Consider the following 25,080-nt stretch of genomic DNA (forward strand, 5'->3'; position numbering starts at 1 on the left):
TCACACTAACCAGATGAGGCTATCACGTGGAAATTAATGTTGGCCCAAGCTCCGCCGTTTTGGGTGAAAATGGACAATGGCGAAGCCTTGCGACCTCGACTTGACATCGCGGGTCCCGTTGAATCATGGCATCGAAAATGTGAGTGCAGACAGATCCCTATGAGTATACACAACCCATCTTCTGACCTACTATCCAGAGTTGTGATTGGTGATGTGAACTGCGAACTACGCGAAGTGTTCACGAAACTTGCCAAGCTTCATGTCAGACAGGGTTTCGCATTCGCCATCATTGTTGGGGACCTCTTTGGCAACTGTTCCACCGAGCATGAACTCGATGAAGTGTCGGCCCTGCTGAAAGGGAATATCAGCGTCCCACTGCCAACCTATTTTGGGTTGGGCAGTCGACCCTTTCCCACCAGGGTGATAGAGAGGATTGAGGCTCACGACGAAGTCTGTCCCAATCTGTACTTCCTAGGCAGACGCGGTACTCTCAAGACAGCAGAAGGCATCCGACTCGTTGCCCTCGGTGGTGTCCTAGAGTCCGATGCCAAATCGACGGACAAATATCACCCCATCTACACCGAGTCAGATGCCCGAGCCCTCCACGGTGCCCACAATGCCGATATCCTTATCACCCATCAATGGCCCAAGGGGATCCGCACCGGCTCGAAAGTCGCATTACCAGACAATGAAACAGCCCCTCAGGAAGCCCAATGCATCGCCGATCTCTGCTCAACCCTCCAACCTCGCTACCACCTCACCACCTCCAGCGGATTCTTCTACGAGCGTGAACCCTTCTTCCACCTACCGTCAGAAGACAACCCAGACGCCAAACCTCTAACCCGCTTCATCAGCCTAGCACCATACAACAACTCCTCCAAGCAGAAGTGGATGTATGCATTCACCCTCGATCCCAAAGCCCCATTACCATTGACTTTACCCGTCGGCGCCACGGCGTCTCCTTTACCTTTTCCCCAAACCAAGAGGAAACCCTTCTCCAGCCAACGGGAGTCCTATCACCGCTTTGCCGTCGACAGTGACGACCATCATCACCAGCGCTCACGCAAGCGTGCCCGCGGTCCTCCCCCAGGTCCAGATCAATGCTTCTTCTGCCTATCCAACCCCAACATCGCCACTCACCTCATCACCTCCATCGGCAACGAAAGCTACCTAACCACCGCAAAGGGCCCCCTCCCTACATCCGAGACTTTCCCCTCCCTCAACTTCCCCGGCCACATGCTCATCATCCCATTCACCCACTCTCCCACTCTCAACAGCATCTCCGACGCGGAATCCCGTCTCTCCACCTACAATGAAATGCAGCGATACCGAACGGCCCTGCACTCCATGCTCCAGCATCGCGCCAACGGCACCCTTGGCGCCATCACCTGGGAAGTCAGTCGCGGCAATGGAATCCACATCCACTGGCAATTCCTCCCGGTGCCGTCGGACCTGATCAGACGCGGCCTCGTCGATGCCGCATTCAGAGTCGAAGCGGAGAATCTGAAATACCCCAAATTCGAGTCCACCGGTGCAGGGGATCCCAGTAGCGAACCGGGCGATTTCTTCCGCGTCTGGATCTGGGATCCACCAGCGGAGAAGAATCAGGAAGAGGAAGGATTTGGTGAGAAGGGCTGGGTTGGATCCGAGAAAACTCTCCTCCTGCCTTTGGATGTGGCTTTCCGCTTCGATCTCCAGTTTGGGCGCAGGGTGATGGCGAAATTGATGGAGCTGGAGCGTCGCATTAATTGGAAGAATGATGTGCAGTCGCAGGAACAGGAGGAAGCCGATGCGGTGGCTTTTAAGGAGTCATTTAAGGACTTTGATTTTACTTTGGAGGGGTAGGAAACTGTGTATACTCGCTCATTGGTTGGTTGTCAGAGACTTGTATGTATATTCATGTAGTGTATGGGGAATTAGAGCTGGTTTTTGGATGCAACGGGGAAAAGCATGCTTGCGGTGTACATTATGGTGTTCTGGATGATCAAGTGTTTGCTGCATCGTTTCTTCGAGTGGCATAACAAGGTATTCTCTGGCTGACCAGCCTCTGCCATACATGATCCTCTTGAGATATATGTATAGAGGATCACCAGTTACTCAATAAAATCATGCCTTCTTAGGAGTGTCGATGGGATAAATCCAAAACATTCGTCCCGCATCTTCAGTCAATTTAACGTCGCATTTCCAAAGTAAATACCAACACCCAATATGTACAGTATGTCCAAAGTTTGCTCATGTAAAACACTAAGCTAGCATCATCGTCAATCCGCATAGAACCAGCACTCCATGATTCGAGAACCAACCGTTATGTTCAATATGCATACAGATCATCTGAGCCTGTCAAGTAACCAAAGAAAAAGTAAAGAACATCAAGTCGGCAAAAAAAAAAAAAATATATAATAATTGACAATAAGAATGTGAAAAAGAAGAAATTCCGCTGAAATTATAGAGAATTTTGTCACTCAGCAAATAGTCCCTTTATACATCTCTGTAAGAGTTAGGAGCCGGTTTTCTTCCACTCTGAAGTAGACTCGGGGGCCGGCCCGCGTCGGCAGTCATTTCATAAGGAGCAGCGGTAGATGTAAATGGCGGAGGTGGTGTGCTAGGAATACTTGGAGACATCCCCCTATAAACGGGCGTTTTGTTGAAGCCTGGAGATGGTTGACGATATGGGATGGGGCGATCCACAGATACAGCGGGACCCGTGGACATATACTGCGGTTGAGTAGCATAGGGCGCCGACACAGAGGGTGTTTGATTCCAAGAGTTTCCGTGAGAATAGTCATTGTATGGTTGATCATACTGGTGAATGGGCGAGGATGATCCCACGACTGGAGATGGAGAAGCATACCCGTGCGCCCGAGGTTCGGCGTGCAAGCCGGAAGGAGTGCCCGTTCTGGCCGGAGGAACTGCTGCGTAGCCAGCTCCATCATAACCACCCTCAGCATGTCCACTGTCATTGTAATCACCCCCATGGTAACCAACCCCGTTGTAGCCACCTCCGTTCGGTCGGGAAGCCGATGGTGTTCGGTGAGTAGCTTGATTCGAAGGGTTCAATGGCTCCATTTCCATCGCATCCTGGTGGTGGTCGGTATCCTCGACCCTCCTGGTCACAGCATTGTCCCAGCTGGGCATGGCAGGCAATGCATCTTCGTTGTATTTCCCAGCGCTATGGTTCGATGGAGAATCGAAGTGCGCTACCTGCGCACCACGATACACAGGCGGGGCAGGAGTCGTTTTGTAGGCATCGTTGACGGGAGGCTGCATTGGAGGAGGGTAGTTGTACGGCTGATTATATGGCTGATGAAGGGGTTGAGTGTACGGATCATCCTGGTACTTTGGCCCACGGTCCTTGTTTCGAGGAGACGGGCAGCAGCATGAACAGCAACATCCTGTACAGCATCGATACCCGCAACATATACAATTAACCACACAGGCGATGATTGAAATGACGATAAGAGCCCCGACAATAATCGCGGCGATAACAGGCCACCTGTACCGTTCCAGTCAGTCGATATCCAGGGAGGAGATAACGGAGGAGACAAGAAACCAGGTAACATACTTGCAATAGGATTTGGCCATACAGTTGTCCCAGCTCGATAAGGTCTGGGGAGCGGACTTCAGTTCACTCCCTATATCCCTTACCCATATCGGGAAGGGCGTTACGGGGTTTGTATCCACCGGACTCATTTTGGCGGAGAATCGGGGAATGTGTGAGATTCGCAAGCCCCACTGCCACTGTATTTCCCAATACGATTATTTCGTTGTATCTAACTGGGTAGGCGTGCAGACACCAGCTCGTATTCCTTGGAACTCAGTGTAAGGATGCACCACACGAGTCAAAAGCAAGAACGAGTTTCGAATCCAAATCAGTTCGTCCAGGATGTTATGAAATTTTATGGGTAAACGGAGTAAGGCAACGAGATAATTTAGACCCAGCGCTTGTGTATGAGATCGTCTTGCGAAAGCGTCAAGTGAGTGACTCGGTTTGCGACCAAGGTCGATGTGAGAGGATGAAAGAGAGAGAGCGAAAGAAAGTATTAAAGAACTATGAGGATTATAGGATGAGAACAACTAAGGAAAGACTCGAAAAGAAAATAGCAACGAAATGTGGTGGTGAGTTTGCACCGCCTCCAGGGGAAGATTCTCCAGACCAGTAAATCTGCAGGCGGCGTGGAAGTAGATTCTCACCGGGAGTAAGGAAGGCAGATGAATTAATAAAGAGGGCCTGATGGAGTATGAATGGGAATGAAGGCAGCAAAAAAAAAAAAAAGAAAAGAAACAAAGAAAGAAAGAAAAGAAAAAAAGAGGACAGAAAGTGGACAAGAAGACAAGGATCAAGAAGGCATCCCATCCGATGGAGGACTAATTAATACGAATTATTCCCCCCTCCTCCTAAAATGCATTCTCTTCCGCCAAGTCTGCAAGCCAAGCCCCCCATACTTCTCCACTGGGACCCGTCGATCTCAGGCACGTCTCTCATGTTGGGTTGGACCAGTTTCTGTTCTTATTGGCAGTCAGTCAGTGTCCATCTCAACTTCCATGGGAACGGCATAAGTTCAGCATGTCTACCACTATATCATCTCGACATGCCAGGCAGGTTCTCTCTAGATGCACAAGTAAAGAGGCCACGAGGCGGCAATTTCAGCGGCCGAAAAGTGACATGTTGCAAGTTCTAACGACTGACATAGCACTAAGATATAACTAGGAAATTTCACATAACATCAACTCAGAATAATCTGTGGTGCCCATTGTTTCCAACGTTAAAGGAGAGAAATGCCATATGTTCCTGGACAAATACTGCGGCCACCTTCTTAAGCATCCCAAGCGTTCTTTGATCAAGTCATTAAAAATGTAAAAAGCATATAGTAATAAAGAAACTCATAGACCATCAGGCATGCTTCCTGCTGTCACTCTTCACGTCAGCCATAGAAGAAAAGAGCGTGTGTGAGATATTCTAATGATAGGTCAAACGCCAGGGTAACTATGGTGAAAAAAAAGAAAGAAAAACACAAACAAAAGGCTGCCAGATGCAAAAATGCTACATAAATGATATTCAAGCGTGACGTTTCCTCCAGCAATTAATACTCTCAGCATTTACACCTTAGCGCCTGGAGGACCCGATGGCGGCTGGTAGGGACCGGGGCCATTGTGATACGCATTAGGTGGCGACTGTAGCTCAATTCCAGTTTGCTGTCCTCCGAAATATCCATAGGTTTGCGGTTGAGCTGTATATTGAGGCGGCGGTGGTTGCTGGTAGTATGGATCGCCATAGGCCTGTGGGTGCTGTTGGTAGGCTGGAGGAGGGCCTGCAAGCCAGGCGGTACCAGGGTGAGGACGAAGGCCTTGCCTGCGACGTCGGCGAGCGTTGCTGCATCTAGTAGATCGTTAGAGTCATTGATTCCACAAATAACGGGCAGTACATACGCAAATAGGAAAAATATGATGAAAGCACAACCAACGATTACAGCAAAGGCCACCCAGCGTCCCCAGTCCCACCAGGCGCTGCCATCGCAGTATTGTATGTCGCCATGGGATTCACTAGGAGTAGAAGGTCAGTCACCTTTTTCAATTGCCAAAAATTGGATCCAAGAGCGGTCAGGAGTCGAGGCTAGACTTACCAGTAGCGACGAAGAATCATGATGGTTCGTGAAGGCCTCTCTCCGAGGCGTAGGGCAAACAATGACGTCGATCAAACGGGCACGCAGAGCGATAAAACTAGTGATATAGACACCGACCGGTGAGATAGATGATCAACAAGATCAGGGACGCGAGTAAAATAATACTACAGAAGATCAAAGGTCTTTCGATAAAAGAGAAAGGGTCGAAGGAAGAGTGATGCAAGGGAAAGAAAAAGGGCAATGAAGTCCTTCTGGGGAGTCTGAAGGCAGCAGCAAAGCGAGGAATTGCACGGGTAATTTTGGGGCGATTGGCTATTGGACAATAGGTCTGTGGCTGAAGGGGATGGCTGGGTGCTTGGCAACCTTAGGCCGCCAAATCCGTTCCAGGAACGCTTGACGAGAGGCAACCGAGAGGATGACTGGATGAGAGAAGAGACTAGTCGATTCCAGTCTGGGGTAAACTGTTTAACCCTCCTTTTTTGAGGAAAAAACAGGTACTCCGTAAGTACCCTGGAGAAAGCAAGTAAAAAGTAAAATAAAAATAATACCTCACCCAAGACCAAGGTATATAGGTATATGTAGGTCTGCAATTGCCTCTCAATAATCTCAACCTATGTACTCCGTACGGAGTAGAACCCCTGCTATTTATATTCAGACCAAAAGCCTGCTTATGCTTTTGACGTACCCATCCCCACTCTCTTCATACGTATTCATCCAAGCCACCGCGCATCAACGTCCGACAGTGCACTGACATACCTGCATGCATAAATAGTCCATCTGCCTTGCTATCCAAGGTCCCACACTGGCAGCGTTGTCTGTGCAACTGGGATACTAAACATTGAATAGTAACTAGTGGTTTGGTGGGCGCCTTTTGTTTCTTTCTTTCTTTCTTTCATTTTTTTCCCCCCCTTTCTGAACTGGAACTACCGATCTGAGCCGATCCATGGAAGTACCTATGTTTCGGCTTATCGGCATATACTCCGCATTGCTAGGCACATAAAATCCACCGAGTAAAGAAAGAAAGGGGAAAAAAGATACTAAACTCCTCTCTAGGGACTTTGTCAAATGAACCACCAGCCCTAATCAGTGTAATACTCTTATGTACTCCGTAGATTGCCACCTTCTATTATGCAGTTGAGATGGCAATACCTCTTGAACCCCCACCCCAGGTAACTCTCAGCTTGCAACAGCAGCAGAACACTGAGATAACCACCGTTCTTCTCTTCCTTGGACCCTGGACATCCATGTTTCATATTCATGTGGATACACAAGGATACCTGTAACTATGCCCATGCAAATTACCGAGACATTAGACTAGTCCAGCACAAAGAAACAATGTGATACATATTCTGGATCATCAAAAGTGCCCCCTACCAACCATCTTCTTGACTCAGCTAATCCGGACAGCTAAGCCGATACGCGGAAACGCGCGCGAGCCTATGACAGAGCAGGATGGAGCACAAGATGCTATCCTTGAGTCTTTGCAGTTTGCCCAGTGGTGTTGGCGGGGTTTGGATTTGCTGGATTTGTATGGAAGGCTTGATTAGTTCCCGTCTTCGCATCTGCAATGCCAACGCATCAGTTGGTCTGTGTGCTGTCCGGGGTTGCTCCTCCAACAACTCTGCTAACTAATAAATAAGATCTTGTATCTTCGTCACTTGCTTTCGCTCTCATGTCTCTTTTTTCTTTTTTTCTTTGTTTCTTTTCTTTTTCCCGCTCCTCTGGCGCTGCTTCTATCACCGCGACCAGTGTCAAACGGAATGGCAAACCTGGTGTACTTGCTACCTACCTAGCCGTTTGCCAGGGTCGATATTCTCTCTTGTCTCGGTGATTTTATTCCAACCACGTCACGATTGTTCATTATTTCTCCGTGTTGGATATCATTGAGTCCCCTAAAAAGACATACTTTTGAAGAGAAAAAGAAGAGGAAAAAAAAGATACAAAAATGGAAGACTTCGTTATCATCATAAATTCCACAAACAAAAATAAAATAAATTAAAAAAAAGATCGTTCACATCGAATGTGTCTGGTTTCACATCGTCAACATCATTATGCGTCTGAGGCAGCGGGCCAAAATGTTGGAACTCTTCTACAAAAAAATTCAAAATCAGACATGACACATGCCAAGGCAAACAGAGCCAGTGTTCCAGACTAAGCTCTTGCTACGACTTCTCCCACCGCATTGCTCATCGGCTGGTCCGGGCGATGAGCCAATGTAAAACGGCATCGAGGTTGGTCTCCTCTTTGACACTAATCCCATAGCAGCTCACTTCGCGATGGGTGATAGACTTCAGGTCCATCGTCTCGATCAGCTCGTCAACTGACAATTTACCCGAGAGGTCTGATTTGTTCCCAAGAACCAAAAGAGGGATCCCATCAAGCGAGGGCTTGTTCATCAGTTCGTGCAGCTCGTCCGTGGCAACCGGTAAGGCAGCGCGGTCTGCTGCATCCACAATATAACTGGGCTACATGTCAACCATATGAAAGCATCAAGCCTTTGGAGAACACTTACACTATTGCATTGACACCGCGACAGTATCGCTCCCACATCGGTCGGAAACGTGGCTGGCCCCCTAAATCCCAGCTGGACTCATGTTAGAGACACCATAGACAAACTGAGGTCGGCTGTGAGCCTTCACCAACCATTTCAAAGTCACATGGCCCTTCTGGACCCGCTTCGTATTGAACCCGATGGTAGGTATGGAACTGCGATGGGATTTAGTCAGAGGATGACAGTGCCTTCGACTAGGTTAGGTCCTACGTGCCCAGAACTTACTCTACAGTAAACTCGCCTCCCTATTCCCTCCGTATCCATCACATTAGCGATGAAGGTTCCACAAGGCACTCGATCGGTCGACTGGGAATGGGTAGAAGCATACCGCAAGCACACGCAGCAGCGATGATTTCCCTGCATTCTGGAGTCCGATCATGGTGACATCCATCTCCGTCGCCCTACGTCGCAATACACACGGTACCGCACTTAGCAGGTTCCATTCTGCGGGGACGGGCCGGGGTAGGAGGAGGGTACTATTCGCGGAGGGAGCCGCAAAAGTGATCGTTTAATGGAACAGCGGCCCACTTACCAGAACATCCTCAGGAGCCAGTCATAGATGGTTCGAAATATACCCGCCATATTTAGGGATCAAGTTATCAACTAGGTCCTTGTGTGTCTGCTCAACAGAAATTTATCAGAGCGACGGGAAAAGACGAGGCAGAAGCCAAAGCGACAAAGTCGGTGAAGGCGAATCAAATTAGCAAAGCCTGTCTTGTCTTGGCCGTGGCGGATGACGATGGACTAATATATAGAGACCTAGGATAATAGGTGTATGTACTGTTGGAGGGTAAGGTGGGGAGATGCGTGGGTGATTGAAAAGGAGCTGAAACCCACTATTTCGATAAAAAAGAAAAAAAAAAAAAAGGCCAGAAGATGCGTGTAGTCCAAGGAAGGAAAAATAGGAGGGAGAGATATATGACTGGGGGCGTGGGAGATGAACGAGGCCGCACCAAGCCGACAGACAGACAGACAGCTGAGCTGAAAAGAAGAAGAGGGGGGATTAAATTCCTCAGGGCCCAACCGCTGCCGCGATGGCTCTCCGTTCAGGAGGTGATAGGAGGAGCGTGGGAGTAATAATTCCAGTTCTGATACTCTGCTTTGCGGTGAAACTAAACTGCTGCTCCTATCTATGTGCACACATGACTGTTCACTCTTGCGCCGCCAAAGAGGGGAGCGCTTAGTTCGCCCGTGTCCCTGTCAGGTTAGTACTGGTCTGCCAGTGACTGGACTTGGACGGAGTAAGGTATGATGCTACTCCGTAGTATGACCGTAACTACGATGGCTACCTGCGGTTTCCCTAATGGCTGGGGCGAGACTTGCAAATTTCGAGTTAGCGAAAAAAAAATCGTAGGAAGTAGATAATCACTTTAATTGCGCCGCTTATTCTTTGCTCTGGTGGACTGAATGGCCTTATCTCAAGGCCCTTTGAGGGGGAACGAAAGTAACAAGCGCTAAGGAAACTTCCAAGGTTGCCTTGTTGCCTAAGGTGGCTCTGAGTTCCGTCCCGTGGTCCCGTGATGTGCTCCTGTCTTGTCATATAATATTAGCCTCAGGCATGAATGTCAATTACAGGGAGACTATCAGCACGTGATGATATCTGTCCGCCGGGTCCACCTCAAAAAATTTCCCCGTTGAGTTGACGAGAGAGGCTTCTTCGTTGCTCGGTTGAGTTTAACTCTCCATTGCGAGTTATTCCTCTCCCTTTGGGTCGTCTTTGCCCGTCTCCCCATATACCCCGTGGCCAGGAGGGAATGAGATTTTGAGTGCATCAATTGCACCGATCTTGGTGACGGTGCTTCTTGTTGCACAGTCTAGAGGTGTAGCAACCCTTTTTTTTTTTTTTTTTTTTTTTTTTTTTTTTTTTTTTCACATCCCTCCAAACGTGCTTGACCACAGTATCTATCCTCTTCTTTGACGAAAAGATAATTGTTAATACACCATGGCCCCCGCAAAGACAGACACCAAGTGGTCGGTCAACTACGACGTACTCAGACGGGAGAATCTTTTCAGGCATCCTCCCAAAGACCGTACCGCGTATCCCGCATTGGCCGATGCTATCAAGCCTCATATTGATTCATTCAATGCGCTTTTCGATGGCAGCAAAGTATTGGAGGCCGGTTTGAAAGATATCGGAACCAAAACATTCATCGATACAGATATTGAAACTCCCGACCAGAAGAGAGCCCGGCAAGCGGAAGGACGGAAAGCGCCCAAACGGAATAGACTCAATGTCCGCATCAGAGAAGTTTTTCTCGAGAAAGCGGCTATTCCCCCGACGAACAAATTCACTACGCGCAACCGCAATATCTACCCCTCTGAGTGTAGAGAGAGACATGCGACCTACCGTGGAAAGCTACGCGCGAAGATCGAGTATCAGGTCAATAATGGGGATTGGGTGGAGTCTGTACGAGAATTGGGCCAAGTTCCCATCATGCTGCGGGTGAGTATATCATATGGAGCTCCGCCGATATAAGCTAACGGTTCGATTCACTAGAGCAATCGATGCTATCTGGAAAAGGCAACGCCTGAACAACTCGTCCAGCACAAGGAAGAATCGGAGGAGTTGGGAGGTTATTTCATCGTCAACGGAAACGAGAAGTTGATCCGAATGTTGGTTGTTGGAAAGAGGAACTTTCCCATGGCCATCATCCGTGGTTCCTTTGTGAAGCGTGGTCACACATACACCAAATACGGTGTTCAAATACGATCGGTGCGTCCCGACCAGACGTCACAGACGAATGTTCTTCACTATCTCAATGACGGAAATGTGACTTTCCGTTTCTCCTGGCGGAAGAACGAATTCCTCATTCCGATCATGATGATCCTGAAAGCGTTGGTGGAAACAAACGATCGTGAAATCTTCGAAGGAATTGTTGGTGGTACCTCCTCGGAGGGAATTAACAACACATTCGTGACCGATCGAGTGGAACTGTTGCTGCGGACATACAAAGGATACAACTTGAACAGTCGCTCGAGTTGTCGCGCATACCTAGGAGAGAAGTTCAAGCCTGTCCTCGGGGTCCCACTGGACATGTCCAACGAGGACGCTGGCACGGAGTTCCTTCGCAAGGTGGTCCTTCCTCATCTCGGCAACCAGAATGTCACCGAGACCCAGGATTACGACAAGTTCAAGATGATCATGCACATGATCCGCAAACTGTATGCCCTAGTTGCTGGTGACTGTGCCCCTGATAACCCGGACGCCGTCTCTAACCAGGAAATCCTCCTTGGCGGTTTCCTCTACGGAATGATCTTAAAGGAGAGACTGGAGGAATGGGTGAGATCGCTCGGACCTATTCTCAGAGACTGGTCCAACCGCAACCACGGGGCCAAATTCACCGACCCAGCTTTCGAGAGAGACTTCCTGAGCAAGGTTGTCAAGAGGAGCAACGAGAATATCGGTGGTGCGCTGGAGTATTTCTTGTCCACAGGCAATCTCGTCAGTCCTACTGGTCTGGATCTGCAACAGACTTCTGGATACACGGTCATGGCGGAGAAGATTAACTTCTATCGGTTCATCAGTCATTTTCGCATGATCCACAGAGGTAGTTTCTTTGCTCAGTTGAAGACTACGACCGTCCGAAAGCTCCTTCCAGAAAGCTGGGGCTTTCTCTGTCCGGTGCATACTCCTGATGGATCACCCTGCGGTCTGCTCAATCATCTAGCCCACAAATGCCTGATTGCGACTAGTAATGTGGACGCCTCGCATATTCCGCGACTGTTGGTCCAGCTTGGAGTGCGCACAGAGTCGTCCGTCTCATTGGAGGAGAGTGTCCCTGTCCAGCTGGATGGCCGAATCGTCGGATACTGCTCACCGAAGCAGGCTCGCGTGATTGCCGATACGCTGAGATATTGGAAAGTAACGGAAACTCACAACATTCCGTTGGAATTGGAGATCGGCTACGTTCCTAACACCAACGGTGGCCAGTACCCCGGTATCTACATGTTCTCCCAATCAGCTCGAATGTATAGACCAGTCAAGTATCTGCCTCTCGATAAGCTCGACTACGTGGGCCCCTTCGAGCAGCCTTTCATGGAGATTGCATGCTTGCCATCGGACCTTATCTCGGGCGTGTCAACCCACATCGAGTACACACCCACCAATATCCTCTCTATTGTCGCCAACATGACGCCTTTCTCGGATTACAACCAGTCTCCTCGTAATATGTACCAGTGCCAGATGAGCAAGCAAACTATGGGAACGCCGGGAACAGCCATCGAGTTTCGTACGGACAACAAGCTTTACCGCCTGCAGACGGGACAGACGCCAATTGTGCGGCCGCCACTCTACAACGCGTATGGGCTAGATAATTTCCCGAACGGCACCAACGCCGTTGTGGCCATTATCTCGTACACGGGTTACGACATGGACGACGCTATGATTATCAACAAGTCCTCCCACGAACGTGGCTTTGGTCATGGTACGGTCTACAAGACCAAGATCCATTCTCTGGACGACAAGGATTCACGGAGAAGCAAGTCCAAGCGAGAAATCACCAAGCTATTTGGCTTCGCGCCGGGAGCCCCGGTTCGGGCTGAATGGCGTCAGACCATCGATGAAGACGGACTCCCTATCATTGGCGCCAAAGTCCGCGAGGGCAGCGTCGTTGCGGCATGGCATACCGTGCGTTACGATGCTGCGTCAGACTCATATCTGAACGTGGACGACCGGACCCAATTCGTCAAATATAAGGACAGCGAGGAAGGATTCATCGACAGTGTCCGTATCATGGGTGCGGAAACCGGAGTGGAACCGGGTCAGTCGATCAGTGTCAAGTACCGGATTCCCCGAAAGCCAGTTATTGGTGACAAGTTCTCCTCGCGTCACGGCCAGAAGGGTGTTTGCTCTCAACTCTGGCCCGCAGTCGACATGCCATTCTCCGAGAGTGGCATCCAACCGGACCTGATAATTAACCCCCACGCTTTCCCATCCCGTATGACCATCGCCCAGATGATCGAATCGATGGCCGGCAAAGCCGGTGCCCTTCATGGCCACCCACAGGATTCCACGCCCTTCCAGTTTTCCGAGGAACACACCGCTGCCGACTACTTTGGCGAGCAGCTTCGCAAAGCTGGCTACAACTACCATGGCAACGAGCCCCTGTACAGCGGCATCACGGGCAAGGAATTCGCCGCGGATATCTTCATCGGCCTCGTCCATTACCAGCGCCTGCGTCACATGGTTAACGACAAATTCCAGGTCCGAACCACCGGTCCCGTGAACCAACTCACCGGCCAACCCATCAAGGGCCGTGCCAAGGGTGGTGGTATCCGTGTCGGAGAGATGGAACGTGACTCGCTGATCGCCCACGGCGCTGCCTTCCTCCTCCAAGACCGTCTCATGAACTGCTCCGACTCCCAACTCTCCTGGATCTGTCGCGACTGCGGCTCCTTCCTCTCCACCCAGGTTGCCGTCTCCTCCGTCAGCAAAGCCCGCAACCAAGGCGCCGCTCTTGCCGCCGCCAAGGCCGCCGCCAATCAGTCCCTGCTGGGTGAGAGCGCCTCCTCGGCCTCCTCATCTTCCAGCGCCCCTACCCTCGTACGATGCCGACGATGCGCCCGTGAAGCCGTCTTCGATGACTCGCGTGCCACGGTCTGGGAAGATGGTGATGGCCGTAGACGCGTCGGCGGTGATAATGTCTCTATCGTCGCTATCCCAGGGGTTCTCAAATTCTTGGATGTGGAATTGGCCGCCATGGGTATTCGGATGAAGTTCTGGGTGGATAATTAACGTATATAAGTATCACTTTTCTTTCTTCTGTTGTCTCTGGAAGCATTATTCCCTCACGATCTGATAAATTTGGGGGGACAAAAAGAAAGAAAAGAAAAGACTAGATGAGGCCAGTTTGAGGATAAAAAGTCTGGTTCTTTGCAACTGGGGATTATTTTTAGTTCTTTATTATATTTTTTGATATGTATCCATGGGCTGTCGTCGTTTTGTATTTATTATAGTATAGTATTTCCTTGTTACTTTAGTTTCCACTACTTATTCTATTCGTATTTATGTTGTCTATTGCTTCTGCTCCGCGAGAAAATAGAAGATCAAAGTTGAAGAGGAATGTGTTGATGCCTAAAACATAATCAAAGCATTAATATAAGGAATAAACCAGCAACACCCATGAAAAATCTTTACAGTTCCGCCGTGACATTCGAGAACTCGCCCTTCTCCAACTTCGTCTTCCAGAAGATGGGGTTCATATCATTGAAGCCATGGTGGACCCAACCCTCTTCCTTGACATGGTACAGATTGATGAAACCACCGGAGTAAGCGTCTCGGTGCATGGCGGCCAAGATGCTTCGTCGACCCAGCTCAAGGGCTTCCTCTTCGCTGAGATCGTAGCGGTAATTGGCGTCCAGCACACCGTAAGCGAACGTCTGGCCGGATCCAACGCAGAACAGGTTGCCAGCGAGTCGTGTGCCGTCCGAGTCGATGTAGTAGAGAGCGGGTCCCTCCTGCGGTGTCATCTGTATGTGAAGAGCATCAGCGTAAGATTTTTATTCTACCCGCGGATATGTGATGAGTGGGAATGATTTAGGGTTGTCATACGCCGGCCAACATTGTACCCATACTCAGACCATATCCCTTGTAGGCGTATGTCAGGTTGGCGAGGATCTTCGAAGCAGCGGCAACGGTGATACGACGCTTGTGGCGGATTTCTGTTCCCGTGTTAGAAAACCAGAGACATTGATGCTCACAGGGACTGTTGAACTTGCCATGCAGTGTGCACTGCTGACTCAGGTATCTGAGCCAATATTGACAATCCTAATGTCAAGTTAGTACCGCTCCCAAACCTTTCTCATTATAATCGTAGTGAATAATATATATATATATCATACATACCGCAGCACCACCAGCCATAGTTCCCAAGAGACCCGGCGTCGGAGCATCCGTCGGCTTATCCTCACCACGACTCAATCGTGAAACGGGAATGACCTTCTTCACAGTCTGACTGGCAATCCAATTTCCAGCTGTTGCTCGTGAATCCGTCGCCACAATCTATAATCCCACCTATCAGCAAAATACATTCTAGAACAAAGAAAAAGCCCGTTCAAGAATCCGAGAAAACATACAATTCCGCCCTGGAAACGGAAAGCCAACGTTGTGGTTCCGTGGGCCAGCTTGATGGGACAGCTGGGATTTGCATGGTCATCGGTCATCGCACGCAGGAAAGCTCGAGACTAGAAAAGACCATGAGGCCCCGATGTCAGCCCAATGTCGTCATCACAGAAGGGGAAGGTCGGGATGATGTTGCGGTCCATCAAGGCGCTGGCCGGTAGGCATCATTGTCTCTCTCCCAAGCGACCTTTCAAAACCCCTGCTATCGACCCGCTTGGACCGTCTGCCTGATAGGAAATCTCACATTGTCCACCGGAGGAAGAGTGAATTTTAAAGAGATCGGAGGAAGACTCTCGGTGAGATCATGCTGTTCTTGTTCGGAATACAACTCATTCTGGTGAGACGGCCGGCTGTACTGTGCGACCAATTTATCCATGATCGGCGGGAGTGTGATCCTGGAAGATGAACGAGATAGAATGGAAGCAAAATCGAAGGATACCGCGGAGGATGAGAGGATGAGCAGAAGAGACAGATAAAGTCAGAGATGGAGCTCTGGAGCTGCTGCTTCGGCTCATCCGCGTCACGCTGGCCGCCTGCCGGTCACGTGCGTTTCTGCCCCGGATTCCAGGCAGCAAAGAGTATACTACATCGAGACTTCATCCTGTTTTTCACCAAACCACACTCTAATAGAACACTGCATTACTCCATAAAATCAACCGTAAAATACAAGGGTTGCTGAAGAAGGAGGTTGTTTATATCGATCACCTGCCTCTCCTTTTTCCAACTGATCATGCCCACTACAAAAAGCCAGTCCATCAACAGGTACACGAGAATCACTAATTATATCAACCCTCGGAAATAGCATACAGTTCGCCTACGCAATATAATAGCACCGAAACTAAAACCCATCCACTCAGTATGGAACAGCAATTGGCTGCGCTGCGGACCGGGCGGCCTGCTCCAATGTGCTTTGAGCCGCCTTGGCTTCCTCGGCCACGAATCCATTGAGATCTTGGGCGACGACGGTTTCTTTGGTCCCCTCCGTCACGGCATCCTCTGTCTCGCGGATGTTGGTTTGGGTGAGCGATTCGTCAACCTGCCGTGTCGTCGCAGGGCCCACTTCGTCAATCTCGGTTTCTCCCGGGATATACCCATTCGTCTCGGGGGTCTCCGAATGAACGTATCCATCTAGGTCCCGGGAGGCATCAGCGGCAGATCCGTCTATTTCTCTGGTGGTATCGGAGAAGGTAGTACCGTCCGCTTCGTGTTCTGCATCACGAGTCGGGTGGATTGCAGGAAGAGCACCGCTCTGCATCTGTGCAGCCGATGTCTGAATTGGTACCACGGTGCTTTCCCAAGTGAGAAGATCCTTTTCCGCATCTTCAAGCACCTGCTTCGCCTCTGCGCCCCGATCGTACTCCCTTCGCGCATCTCCGGGAACAACCGGAGTATCGTCGAGAAGGTTCAGCAGGTGGCGAGCATGACGAGCGAGAATAATCTGTTTCTCTCCTCGCTCGATGACAGCTGCCAGGTGGACATCGTAAGCTTCCTTAAGCTTCTGTCGAGTCTATGATGGGATCATTTAGCAAACCTGACCTTCTACTGGACCAGAGGGAGAATAAACAAAAAAAAAAAAAAAAAAAACAACTGAGAAAAAGAGGGAGACGAATCACGTACCATATTTGTCAACTGCGCCTCCGCGACAAGACTCTGCGCTTCTGCTCTTACGAGCTCCTGCTCCAACGTCTCCAATTTCGGGCTGTTGGGATCCTTCCATTTAAGCTTCTGGATATCATCCGCCACCTTTGCGCGGTGGTCTCGCGCCGGCTGGACAGATTTCTCGGTCTCGCGAATATGTTTCAGCAGACCACGGGAGTCCTCGAGATTCTGCGCGTAGATATCCTCCTGTTCTCCCACCTCAGCCAACATAACTCCCAGCTTGTCCGCGATATCCGACACGGCTTCATCCTCCGTGGAATCTCCCCATTCAGACAGCTGCGAAGCGATGGACACGCGTTCGCGAGCGGCTTTCTCATGAGCACTGATAACGCCATTCTCGTTCTTGATCAGTCGATTCAGCTTGCGGCTGAGTTCGGGCTGCTGGAGCCCGCGCAGCGTCCCGATGCCGAACTTCGGTCGTGAGGACACCGAGTCTCTACTCCGGGCGTACATAGTTCGATTCCTGGTGTATCGTCAGTTCTAGATAGGGCTGGTGGATTGACTGGCCTAGGGCACGTACATGGCTGCGAGAAGACGAGAGCGACAATCACCAAATATTCATGCAGTGGACGAGTACTTCGCAGCAGGACAACGAGGCCAAAGGCACACGGTGTAGACAATAGACAGACAAAGGGAAAGGTGGATAAACTGATAGATGGACAAGTGGAACGCACCTTCCTTTTCCAAGTGCTTTGGACAAAGCTCACAAATGATCGCCCTTGCTGATCGATCGACAGATCTGACAGCATCGACCCAACGTCTGGCACCGACCAGAAGTCCACGAGACTTGTGAATGGCGTTGTTGCTAGAACAAACCGTCGTTGACGTCATGCGGGATGGGCGGATGCTGAGGTCATTTCGGCTGGTTTCAGATAGCGCAAAAGCGGAATCCGATGGGAGAACCATGGGAGCAGGAAAAGTTTCTGAGATCTGATCAGCTGGTACGTATTTCAGACTGGGCGACTGAACCGTGGATGGGAGGGGGATTGATGGACTGCGCTCCAGTGAAGTGAGGATACTTGATTGGAGAAGGACGAGCTATGTAGAGAGTGCGCAAACAGGAAAGAGACGTGGAACGTCAAATTAGAACAAACAATGAACAAATCTCTGGGATATCTAGAAGCAGAAGCCAACCGTGACGCAGACAGCACAACCAACGGAAAACCCCCAGGATCCCAAACTATCTCGCTGGAATATATTCCACCTCCTTCCACTCTCGTCCAGCAGGAATCCGTCGAATACTCCACTCTTCCGGCTCGATATACACCACAGGCCGGTGCGACTCACAGTCCCGATGCCCCAGATCCAGCCATCGTGTCGCTCTCCTTCCCCAGATCGGAATCAAAGACTCTTCCAGGATCCGAGTCCGGGTTCGCGTGATGGTCGTATATGAGCCTCGTGGAGAACGAGAGCGATGTAAACGTGGAGGACAGACGATGGTGGAGTCGTGGCGGCTGTCGCTACTGCTGTTACCGTCGCTGCTGCTCGAGCTCGAACTGCTACTACTGCTACTGCTGCTGGTGCTGGTGCTGGTGCTGATGCTGCTGCCACGCCGGTGATGATGATGCCGAGGACGCGGAACTGAGGCTCGCGGAGGTCTCGCTCGATATTCCGTGAATCGCACGCAGGGACCGTCCTCGTCAACTTCAACAAAGCACATCTTGCGGTGGGGGTTACCTAATTCCGTCGCTCGTCTTGCAGGATACGGAGGGAGCTTGAAGGCAAACGAACCAAGTCACACTCGTTGATACCATAGAAAGGGATGGTCTTCAGCAGTCGGTGGAAAAGCAAAGACAACCAGTACACACTGTAGAGATGTGCAGATTGTAGAAAGATGCAGGGATCGATCATGAAGAAATGATAGTAGAATTGCCAAAGCCCCGTCGTGACCTGCGTGCCCTCCGGCATCACTTGATCGGTGGGATGATGCTACCTGATGACTCGCACATAATCGATGACCGTTAGAAGGACATGAGCTGGGATGGGTTGAGTCTACGTCAAGGGAAGAAAATAATGATAAATAAAACGGAAAGAACTGTTGCTGAGAAAGCAAACATCATGTAATGATCCTCACGGCGTCACTCGCCCCGAAAACTGACCGAGCCTTGCAAATGAAGTACGTCGGTCTTAATTGTACAGAAAAATAAAACCAAAACAAAAAGAAAAAAATAGTAAATAAGAACCAGCGCCGAAGAATTCACAAACACCGTAAGACCACCCACTCCAACAATAGAAGAAAAGAAAACCCTCTCCAACAGCCAACGTCCCTGTGCCACCTCAGGCCATATCGTCCGCATCATGATGATGGGTATTTTCATTATCCGATGCGTGGAAGGCATCGCCAAATGCCGAATTCTCCAGATCGGGCAGATCAAGCCCTTCATTCTGTTCCGTGTATGCCGCCAGCGCATCACCGGCGCTGTCCATGTTGGTAAAGTCGAAGTTGGCGCCATCCAGTCCGTTGTCGGGTCCCGTGTTCCCTGGTGTCAGGCCCTGGATGCCGCTTCCAGGGGTGTCGATTCCTGACAATGAGGTATCCCCCAAGGTCATCTTGTCCATCGGGCCCTTCTTGTCGCCGTCGACCATTACCCAGTCACCTGTCTCGCCCGAGGCGGTACCGGTTGGGGGACCATCGCCCAGGTTCATCTCGACATCCAAGCCCGGCGCACCTTGCGGGGGAAAATCAATAGGTAGCGGGGGCGCTGCTGCGGAATCCGCTCCCGATGTGCCTGCAGCAGCAGCAGCATTTGGCACGGATGAAGTGCTCTGTGTCGTCGTACCGAAGTGATCGAGCAGATGGCTGTCGGCATGTTCCATGTCGACATCAGTCCCGGCAGGATGCCCTGTCTTGCGTTCCGGTTCGATCTTCTCCAGCAGGCCACCCTTCTGGACACAGGAGACTTTGGGTTCCGGCACGATGTGCTTCTGCCACGCCGTCTCGACCTCTTTGATCACGTCGCTCACCTTGTGACTCGCACGGTTTACCACCGGCTGAGGAGCGGGGCTGTCATTCTCTTCGCTAGGGATCTCTACTCGTCCCTCCAATCGCCAGATCTCTGATCCGGTCTCCGCGGGTTCGGCTGCCGAGTCCCGTAGTCGAAGCTCAGCATCCTTGAGCAGGGAGGTGCGGTTGAACTTCTCCATCCGTCGAGCATGGCGCTTCTTCAGCTTCTCAATCTCCGCCGTCATGTCGGCCACCTTCTTGACAACACGGTCGGCAAACTCCTCGGCCTTCGCGGGCTCCATTTTGGTGGCGGGGGTCGCCTCGTTGGTGTCTTTCGAGTCGGGCGCTTCAAAGAAGCCGGCAGTCAAGGATTCCAGCTCGCCTTTGCGGCCGAGACCTAGGGAGATGGGGGTAATCTGGCTGATGGCGTATGGGGAGGCAAAGATCTCCTCCATCCACTCATGGTGTTGTTGATATCGCATCTTGCTCACTTCACGAGGGGTCAGTAGATCCATCATGTCACCCGCAGAGACATCCTCATCTTCGAGCGCGAAGTCCGCGGCGGCAGCGTTCATCGCGGCGGACGATGCTCGGTGCCCGCGCGGCCCCTTTACCGGCGCCGCGCTCGCCGCAGCCGGCACGCTTTGAACCTGCTGCGGATAGAACGGTTGACGTGCGACCATGGTATTTGGATAAGGCCCGGGGACTTGTGCGAACCCCTGCGGGGCCATCTGCGGCGGGAAATTGATGGTCGGCCAGTTGTTCCGGTCGTGTAGCATGAAGTCCTTGCGGGCTAGCTGACCCTGGCTTTGCAGAAAACGGCGCTGGGCCAACATGCTCTGGACTTGTGGTAGGACCGGGATCCGGTTGGCAGAGATATGATCGCTTTGAGGTGCTCTCGAGTAATGAACGATCCATAAGGACGGGTCTGGCGGGGGGACGTTGGGATTCGGGACTTTCGTAGGCAACAACCGATAACGTCTTCGACAGTGGATCGCGAGCGATTCGTTCGGAGGATGGTAGCCACTCCGGTGCAACCACATTTCCAGTACCTGAAAGGCAGCGCCCCGTATGTCAGTCACTTACTCCCCTGGAGATAGATGAGTATGTCCACATACGTAGCCCCGAGCTTCGAAGGTAAAGGCTTGTTCAACGTCCGCCCAGACGTAGCCATCGCTCGCAAAATTCGTCCCCAAGTGGTTTAGGGGCTGCCATGTGAGCATCACCGTGCCATCCTGAGGTCCATCCAAAAAGGTCCAATGCATCGGTTGCGCCTCGCGGACAATCTTCTGGGCGGACAGGAGGTATTCAACCACGGTTTCCGTGGGCATCATATGCATCAAGGGGTAGCGATGCCGCGACACCAGGTGCATGTGCGGCAGCTATCAGCAAAAATTCCAAATCAGTGATCTATCTATGACACAGCGAATTGGGGGGTCTGCAGGCCTACCAACTGCCCGGGAAGACGGCTCGCTGGGTCGTCCATTGTGAGCGGACACCGTCACAATTCAGGGAGGGAAATGCCGTCGGGGAAGTATTGAAGAGGTCTCGACAGAAGCTAGGGAATGGAGAGATCGCAATGCATGCGAGATGGAAAACGCTGCGATGCGATGCGAACTGGCTGGACTGGAAATCCCAACGCGACGCGGAAATTTGAGGCTCCTGCGGTGCTGCGGCGGGCGTTACGATCTGTGTGTGCATTTTAGACACCTGCAAAATGAGGCCAAAATTTGGCGGCGTTGGGGGATCGACGCTAAACCCTTTTGGACCGAATCAGATGTCCAAATCCAAAGACTCTCTTGCTCTCTTTATTACTTCCATCGTCTTCTCATAGGGAGGAGAAGGTATTCATCCTCAGCCTGGATGCATTATTTTGGCCAAGACTCCCAGTGTCTCAAAATCTCCAAGACCTATGGATTAGCGACCTTGATCTTTCGTTGCGAGAAGGATTCTATACTACGGTGTATCAGTGGACTATTGAAATATATTGCATTTGACCTTGCAAAGGTGAACCCACTATACAGCGTAAGTAGTTTTATACTAAGTAGTTGCAGCGTTTGTATATGCTGTAATCCATGAGCACTCACCCAAGGCCGAGAGTAGGTATATACATCCACAGAACAAGAATGACTGGTTGAGAGACAATTCATATGAATAGAGTTGGAGAAACTGGGACAAAAAGGGGACAGTTGCGTGTCATACACCGTCCATCTATGAATCCATCCATGAATTCATCTATCGATCCTTGAATCAGTGGAATGAATCCCTTTCCCCGCCTTTCGGATTTTAAGCCTTGCCAAGCGTCTCCCGCCATTTTGGTTTCATCTTGTTGTTCCTCTCTCTATCGATCCCTCTCTCCCATGCGGCTGGCATCCTCCCTGTCATCCTGCATGCTAGAGACATCCCTCTCCTCTCTTCTGCTGATGCATCGCCTACCCCATGCGTGGTGTCACCCGAGTGGAACAGACTATTCCGCTTAACTCTGTCGATCCCCCCGGCAGATCCAATGAAATGGTTCTCCATCCAGAAAACTCTCCGATGGCTGGTTTTTGAGACTTCTCATAAGAGCGTACCATTCGCCGCTCATTAGCTCCCATCACCATCTTTTGACCTCCTACTGTCCGCCATGGGGTTCTTTGCGACGGGGAACGAGCATTCGAGCTCCAGTCCCGGCAACCCTACACCAGACGGCAATGATGATGTTATCCGTGAAGCTCCTGCTAACGAAGACTCGGAAAAGCAGGTGCCCATCCACGATGATGACGTGCAAACAGCGTTGCCGCAAATCCCGTCCCCCCCACCGTATACATCGACCCCACGGTGGAAGCTCGAGTGCTCAGGAAGCTGGATCTGAGGGTCCCAACGCTTCTCGGGTTCTTATGTATGACGCCCGGGAAGATCCCCACAATCGTGATGTTTCTAACCAGCTCTGGATGCCGACAGATCTGCTTGCGTTGTTGGATCGGAGTAACATTGGGTTCGTTACTCTTCGATGTCGCTATCTCGTGAAACAAAGCTCTAAAAAACTGACGGTTCGCAAAAAAAAAAAAAAAGAAACGCAAAAATCGCCGGCATGGAAGAAGACCTCCAGATTCGGGGGAATCGCTACTCGTGGCTATTGACGATCTTCTACATCTCGTACACCCTGTTTGAATTCCTGGCTCTAATGTGGCAAGTGATGCCACCACACCGATGGGCTGCGATCACTGTCATGTCATGGTAAGTCGCGGATATCTTTTCTCAGCGCCCCTTTCTGATGATGGATAACAGGGGAATCGTGGCCACCTGTCAAGCGGCAGCCCAGAATTGGCAGGGCATGATGGCTCTGCGTTTTTTCCTCGGAATGACGGAGGCCGCATTCGGTCCTGGAGTTCCATATTTGCTATCTTTCTTCTACCGTCGTCAGGAGCTGGGTCTCCGATGTGGCATGTTTCTCTCCGCTGCCCCCCTGGCCAATACCTTTGCGGGCGCACTGGCCTATGGGATTACCTCCGGCCACTCTAAACTCGCCAACTGGCGGCTGTTGTTTCTCGTGGAGGGCGTCCCCTCATGCCTGGCCGCTTTTCTGGCCTGGTTCTTCCTGCCCGATCACCCTTCCTCCGCCAGGTTCCTGACCGAGGAGGAAAAAGACGTCGCGCGAGCGAGATCGATCCAGCGCAGTGGCAAAAGCGAGCGCGTCGCCGGGATCGATTGGAAAGACCTGGGTCGGACGCTTCTGGATTTGAAAGCCTGGATCACCGCGGTATGTCCCTAGTTGTAGGGCAAAGAGAAAAAAAAGCTGATAAATCCAACCAGTTGATGTATTTCAGCTGCAACGTTAGCTTCTCATCGCTTCCCGTTTTCCTTCCCACAATCCTGAAAGACATGGGCTTTACGTCGATCAATGCCCAGGGTCTCACGGCGCCGCCGTACTTTGTTTCCTTTCTCTTCACCATCGCCACCACCTGGTTGGCTGATCGGCTCCAACAGCGCGGTCTCACGATTACCGTTATGTCGGTGGTTGGTGCCGTCGGGTACGTGCTCCTGGCGACTTGCACCTCGGTCGGGGTCCGATATCTGGGGGTATTTTTGGCGGCGGCTGGAGTCTTCCCTTGCATTGGGAATATTCTTCCTTGGGTGTTGAGTGTGTCTTATCCCGTTTCATACCTATTTATGCGTTTACACGGAAATCACTAACGAATAGATAGATAACCAAGGCTCCGACACGCGTCGCGGAATGGGAATCGTCCTCCTCAATCTCATCGGACAATGCGGTCCCTTCCTTGGAACGAACATCTACCCCGAAAGGGACGGTCCGCGATACGTCCGCGGCCAATCCATCTGTGCGGCCTTCATGTTCCTTACGACCATTCTGGCCCTGTCGTTGCGGGCTCTCCTGATGTGGGAGAACCGACAACTGGACAAGAAACACGGGACCAAGGCACAGAGGGAGGCTAAATTGGGATGGAATGAAGTTGCGACGGAGAACTATGGGGGTGGATTTCGGTATGTGCTGTAGGTTGGGATGAGACTGATATAGGAAGGACGTGAGGGATCTTTTTTTTTTCGCTCTTTGTACTATAATGATATGACGTTCGGATTACGAACGAATTTGTGGAATGATGAGAGGGGATGTGCTGACTTCAGAAGGCTTTCCCGTTTTAACATCTCGATTGTTTCTCTTCCCACCCTCGTTTTCGTCGAGGAACACACACTTTGCACACTATTTCTTAAAACGTGCTTTGACCGTTTTCTTTGGCGTTGTGCACATCTCAATAATCCGTCAACAGGCCCTAGCGACGTGGATGCATCCCCCTGTCATCTTGTCCTCTTGCCTGGACTAATAGCTCTGCTGGAATGGGTTGAAGCAGAATAACAGAAGAACTTTCTTGCCTAACTAGGGCCGGTACCATCTTTAGTGCAGTAGTAAGTTTATTGATAGTTGGTCAATATTTTCCAGGACAGGGTATCCTTTGCCTCGCTAATTCTTTATCATGCTCTGTTTCTTTCAGTCTGCATTCTTAAGGACGATGTACCTTGAAATGCATTGAATGTCTGACATAAAGTGACAAGGCAGAGCCTTTCATTAGTTTGTCTTCCAATACCCAGGAGTCCATGAAACTACTACTGTTGCACGGTAGTCGTTGACATTGGTATAGCCCAGTCCTTTCAGCCCGGAAGCAGAACAATAGCCAGCCAATTGAGA

At 50.8% G+C, this 25,080-nt stretch overlaps 11 protein-coding genes across 11 annotated transcripts; 5 read left to right on the forward strand and 6 right to left on the reverse strand.

Annotated features, from left to right (window-relative positions):
• Positions 1-125: 125 nt before the first annotated feature.
• On the forward strand, positions 126-1,845 carry ATNIH1004_008596 (CwfJ domain protein; the record flags this gene model as incomplete). Its single annotated transcript, XM_033573201.1, has 2 exons — positions 126-139; positions 198-1,845. 2 exons carry the CDS (start codon positions 126-128, stop codon positions 1,843-1,845), a joined length of 1,662 nt encoding a protein of 553 aa, XP_033423753.1.
• A 633-nt stretch (positions 1,846-2,478) lies between these two features.
• On the reverse strand, positions 2,479-3,690 carry ATNIH1004_008597 (uncharacterized protein; the record flags this gene model as incomplete). The annotated part of the gene is made up of 2 exons (XM_033573202.1): positions 2,479-3,493; positions 3,563-3,690. The coding sequence occupies 2 exons, from the start codon at positions 3,688-3,690 to the stop codon at positions 2,479-2,481; spliced, it is 1,143 nt and encodes a 380-aa protein (XP_033423754.1).
• Positions 3,691-5,097: 1,407 nt separating this feature from the next.
• On the reverse strand, positions 5,098-5,641 carry ATNIH1004_008598 (resistance to Congo red protein; the record flags this gene model as incomplete). Its single annotated transcript, XM_033573203.1, has 3 exons — positions 5,098-5,377; positions 5,428-5,541; positions 5,622-5,641. The coding sequence occupies 3 exons, from the start codon at positions 5,639-5,641 to the stop codon at positions 5,098-5,100; spliced, it is 414 nt and encodes a 137-aa protein (XP_033423755.1).
• Positions 5,642-7,807: 2,166 nt separating this feature from the next.
• Positions 7,808-8,754, reverse strand: ATNIH1004_008599 (ADP-ribosylation factor-like protein; the record flags this gene model as incomplete). The annotated part of the gene is made up of 6 exons (XM_033573204.1): positions 7,808-8,081; positions 8,134-8,205; positions 8,265-8,327; positions 8,398-8,417; positions 8,501-8,648; positions 8,705-8,754. 6 exons carry the CDS (start codon positions 8,752-8,754, stop codon positions 7,808-7,810), a joined length of 627 nt encoding a protein of 208 aa, XP_033423756.1.
• A 1,360-nt stretch (positions 8,755-10,114) lies between these two features.
• Positions 10,115-13,906, forward strand: ACR2 (DNA-directed RNA polymerase I core subunit RPA135; the record flags this gene model as incomplete). Its single annotated transcript, XM_033573205.1, has 2 exons — positions 10,115-10,615; positions 10,670-13,906. 2 exons carry the CDS (start codon positions 10,115-10,117, stop codon positions 13,904-13,906), a joined length of 3,738 nt encoding a protein of 1,245 aa, XP_033423757.1.
• Positions 13,907-14,304: 398 nt separating this feature from the next.
• pre2 (proteasome core particle subunit beta 5) lies at positions 14,305-15,668 on the reverse strand (the record flags this gene model as incomplete). Its single annotated transcript, XM_033573206.1, has 5 exons — positions 14,305-14,640; positions 14,723-14,938; positions 15,017-15,172; positions 15,247-15,354; positions 15,537-15,668. 5 exons carry the CDS (start codon positions 15,666-15,668, stop codon positions 14,305-14,307), a joined length of 948 nt encoding a protein of 315 aa, XP_033423758.1.
• Positions 15,669-16,145: 477 nt separating this feature from the next.
• Positions 16,146-17,404, reverse strand: ATNIH1004_008602 (Eisosome component PIL1/LSP1 family protein; the record flags this gene model as incomplete). The annotated part of the gene is made up of 2 exons (XM_033573207.1): positions 16,146-16,799; positions 16,910-17,404. The coding sequence occupies 2 exons, from the start codon at positions 17,402-17,404 to the stop codon at positions 16,146-16,148; spliced, it is 1,149 nt and encodes a 382-aa protein (XP_033423759.1).
• A 642-nt stretch (positions 17,405-18,046) lies between these two features.
• ATNIH1004_008603 (uncharacterized protein) lies at positions 18,047-18,536 on the forward strand (the record flags this gene model as incomplete). The annotated part of the gene is made up of 2 exons (XM_033573208.1): positions 18,047-18,321; positions 18,380-18,536. The coding sequence occupies 2 exons, from the start codon at positions 18,047-18,049 to the stop codon at positions 18,534-18,536; spliced, it is 432 nt and encodes a 143-aa protein (XP_033423760.1).
• Positions 18,537-19,228: 692 nt separating this feature from the next.
• ATNIH1004_008604 (uncharacterized protein) lies at positions 19,229-21,381 on the reverse strand (the record flags this gene model as incomplete). Its single annotated transcript, XM_033573209.1, has 3 exons — positions 19,229-20,947; positions 21,014-21,277; positions 21,346-21,381. The coding sequence occupies 3 exons, from the start codon at positions 21,379-21,381 to the stop codon at positions 19,229-19,231; spliced, it is 2,019 nt and encodes a 672-aa protein (XP_033423761.1).
• A 1,140-nt stretch (positions 21,382-22,521) lies between these two features.
• On the forward strand, positions 22,522-22,749 carry ATNIH1004_008605 (uncharacterized protein; the record flags this gene model as incomplete). The annotated part of the gene is made up of 1 exon (XM_033573210.1): positions 22,522-22,749. The coding sequence occupies one exon, from the start codon at positions 22,522-22,524 to the stop codon at positions 22,747-22,749; it is 228 nt and encodes a 75-aa protein (XP_033423762.1).
• Positions 22,750-22,968: 219 nt separating this feature from the next.
• Positions 22,969-24,393, forward strand: ATNIH1004_008606 (putative MFS transporter; the record flags this gene model as incomplete). Its single annotated transcript, XM_033573211.1, has 4 exons — positions 22,969-23,114; positions 23,166-23,637; positions 23,691-24,018; positions 24,083-24,393. The coding sequence occupies 4 exons, from the start codon at positions 22,969-22,971 to the stop codon at positions 24,391-24,393; spliced, it is 1,257 nt and encodes a 418-aa protein (XP_033423763.1).
• Positions 24,394-25,080: the final 687 nt, after the last annotated feature.

Source organism: Aspergillus tanneri (assembly GCF_003426965.1).
Source record: "Aspergillus tanneri strain NIH1004 chromosome Unknown AapTan_6_pilon_pilon_pilon, whole genome shotgun sequence".
Classification (NCBI taxonomy): domain Eukaryota; kingdom Fungi; phylum Ascomycota; class Eurotiomycetes; order Eurotiales; family Aspergillaceae; genus Aspergillus; species Aspergillus tanneri.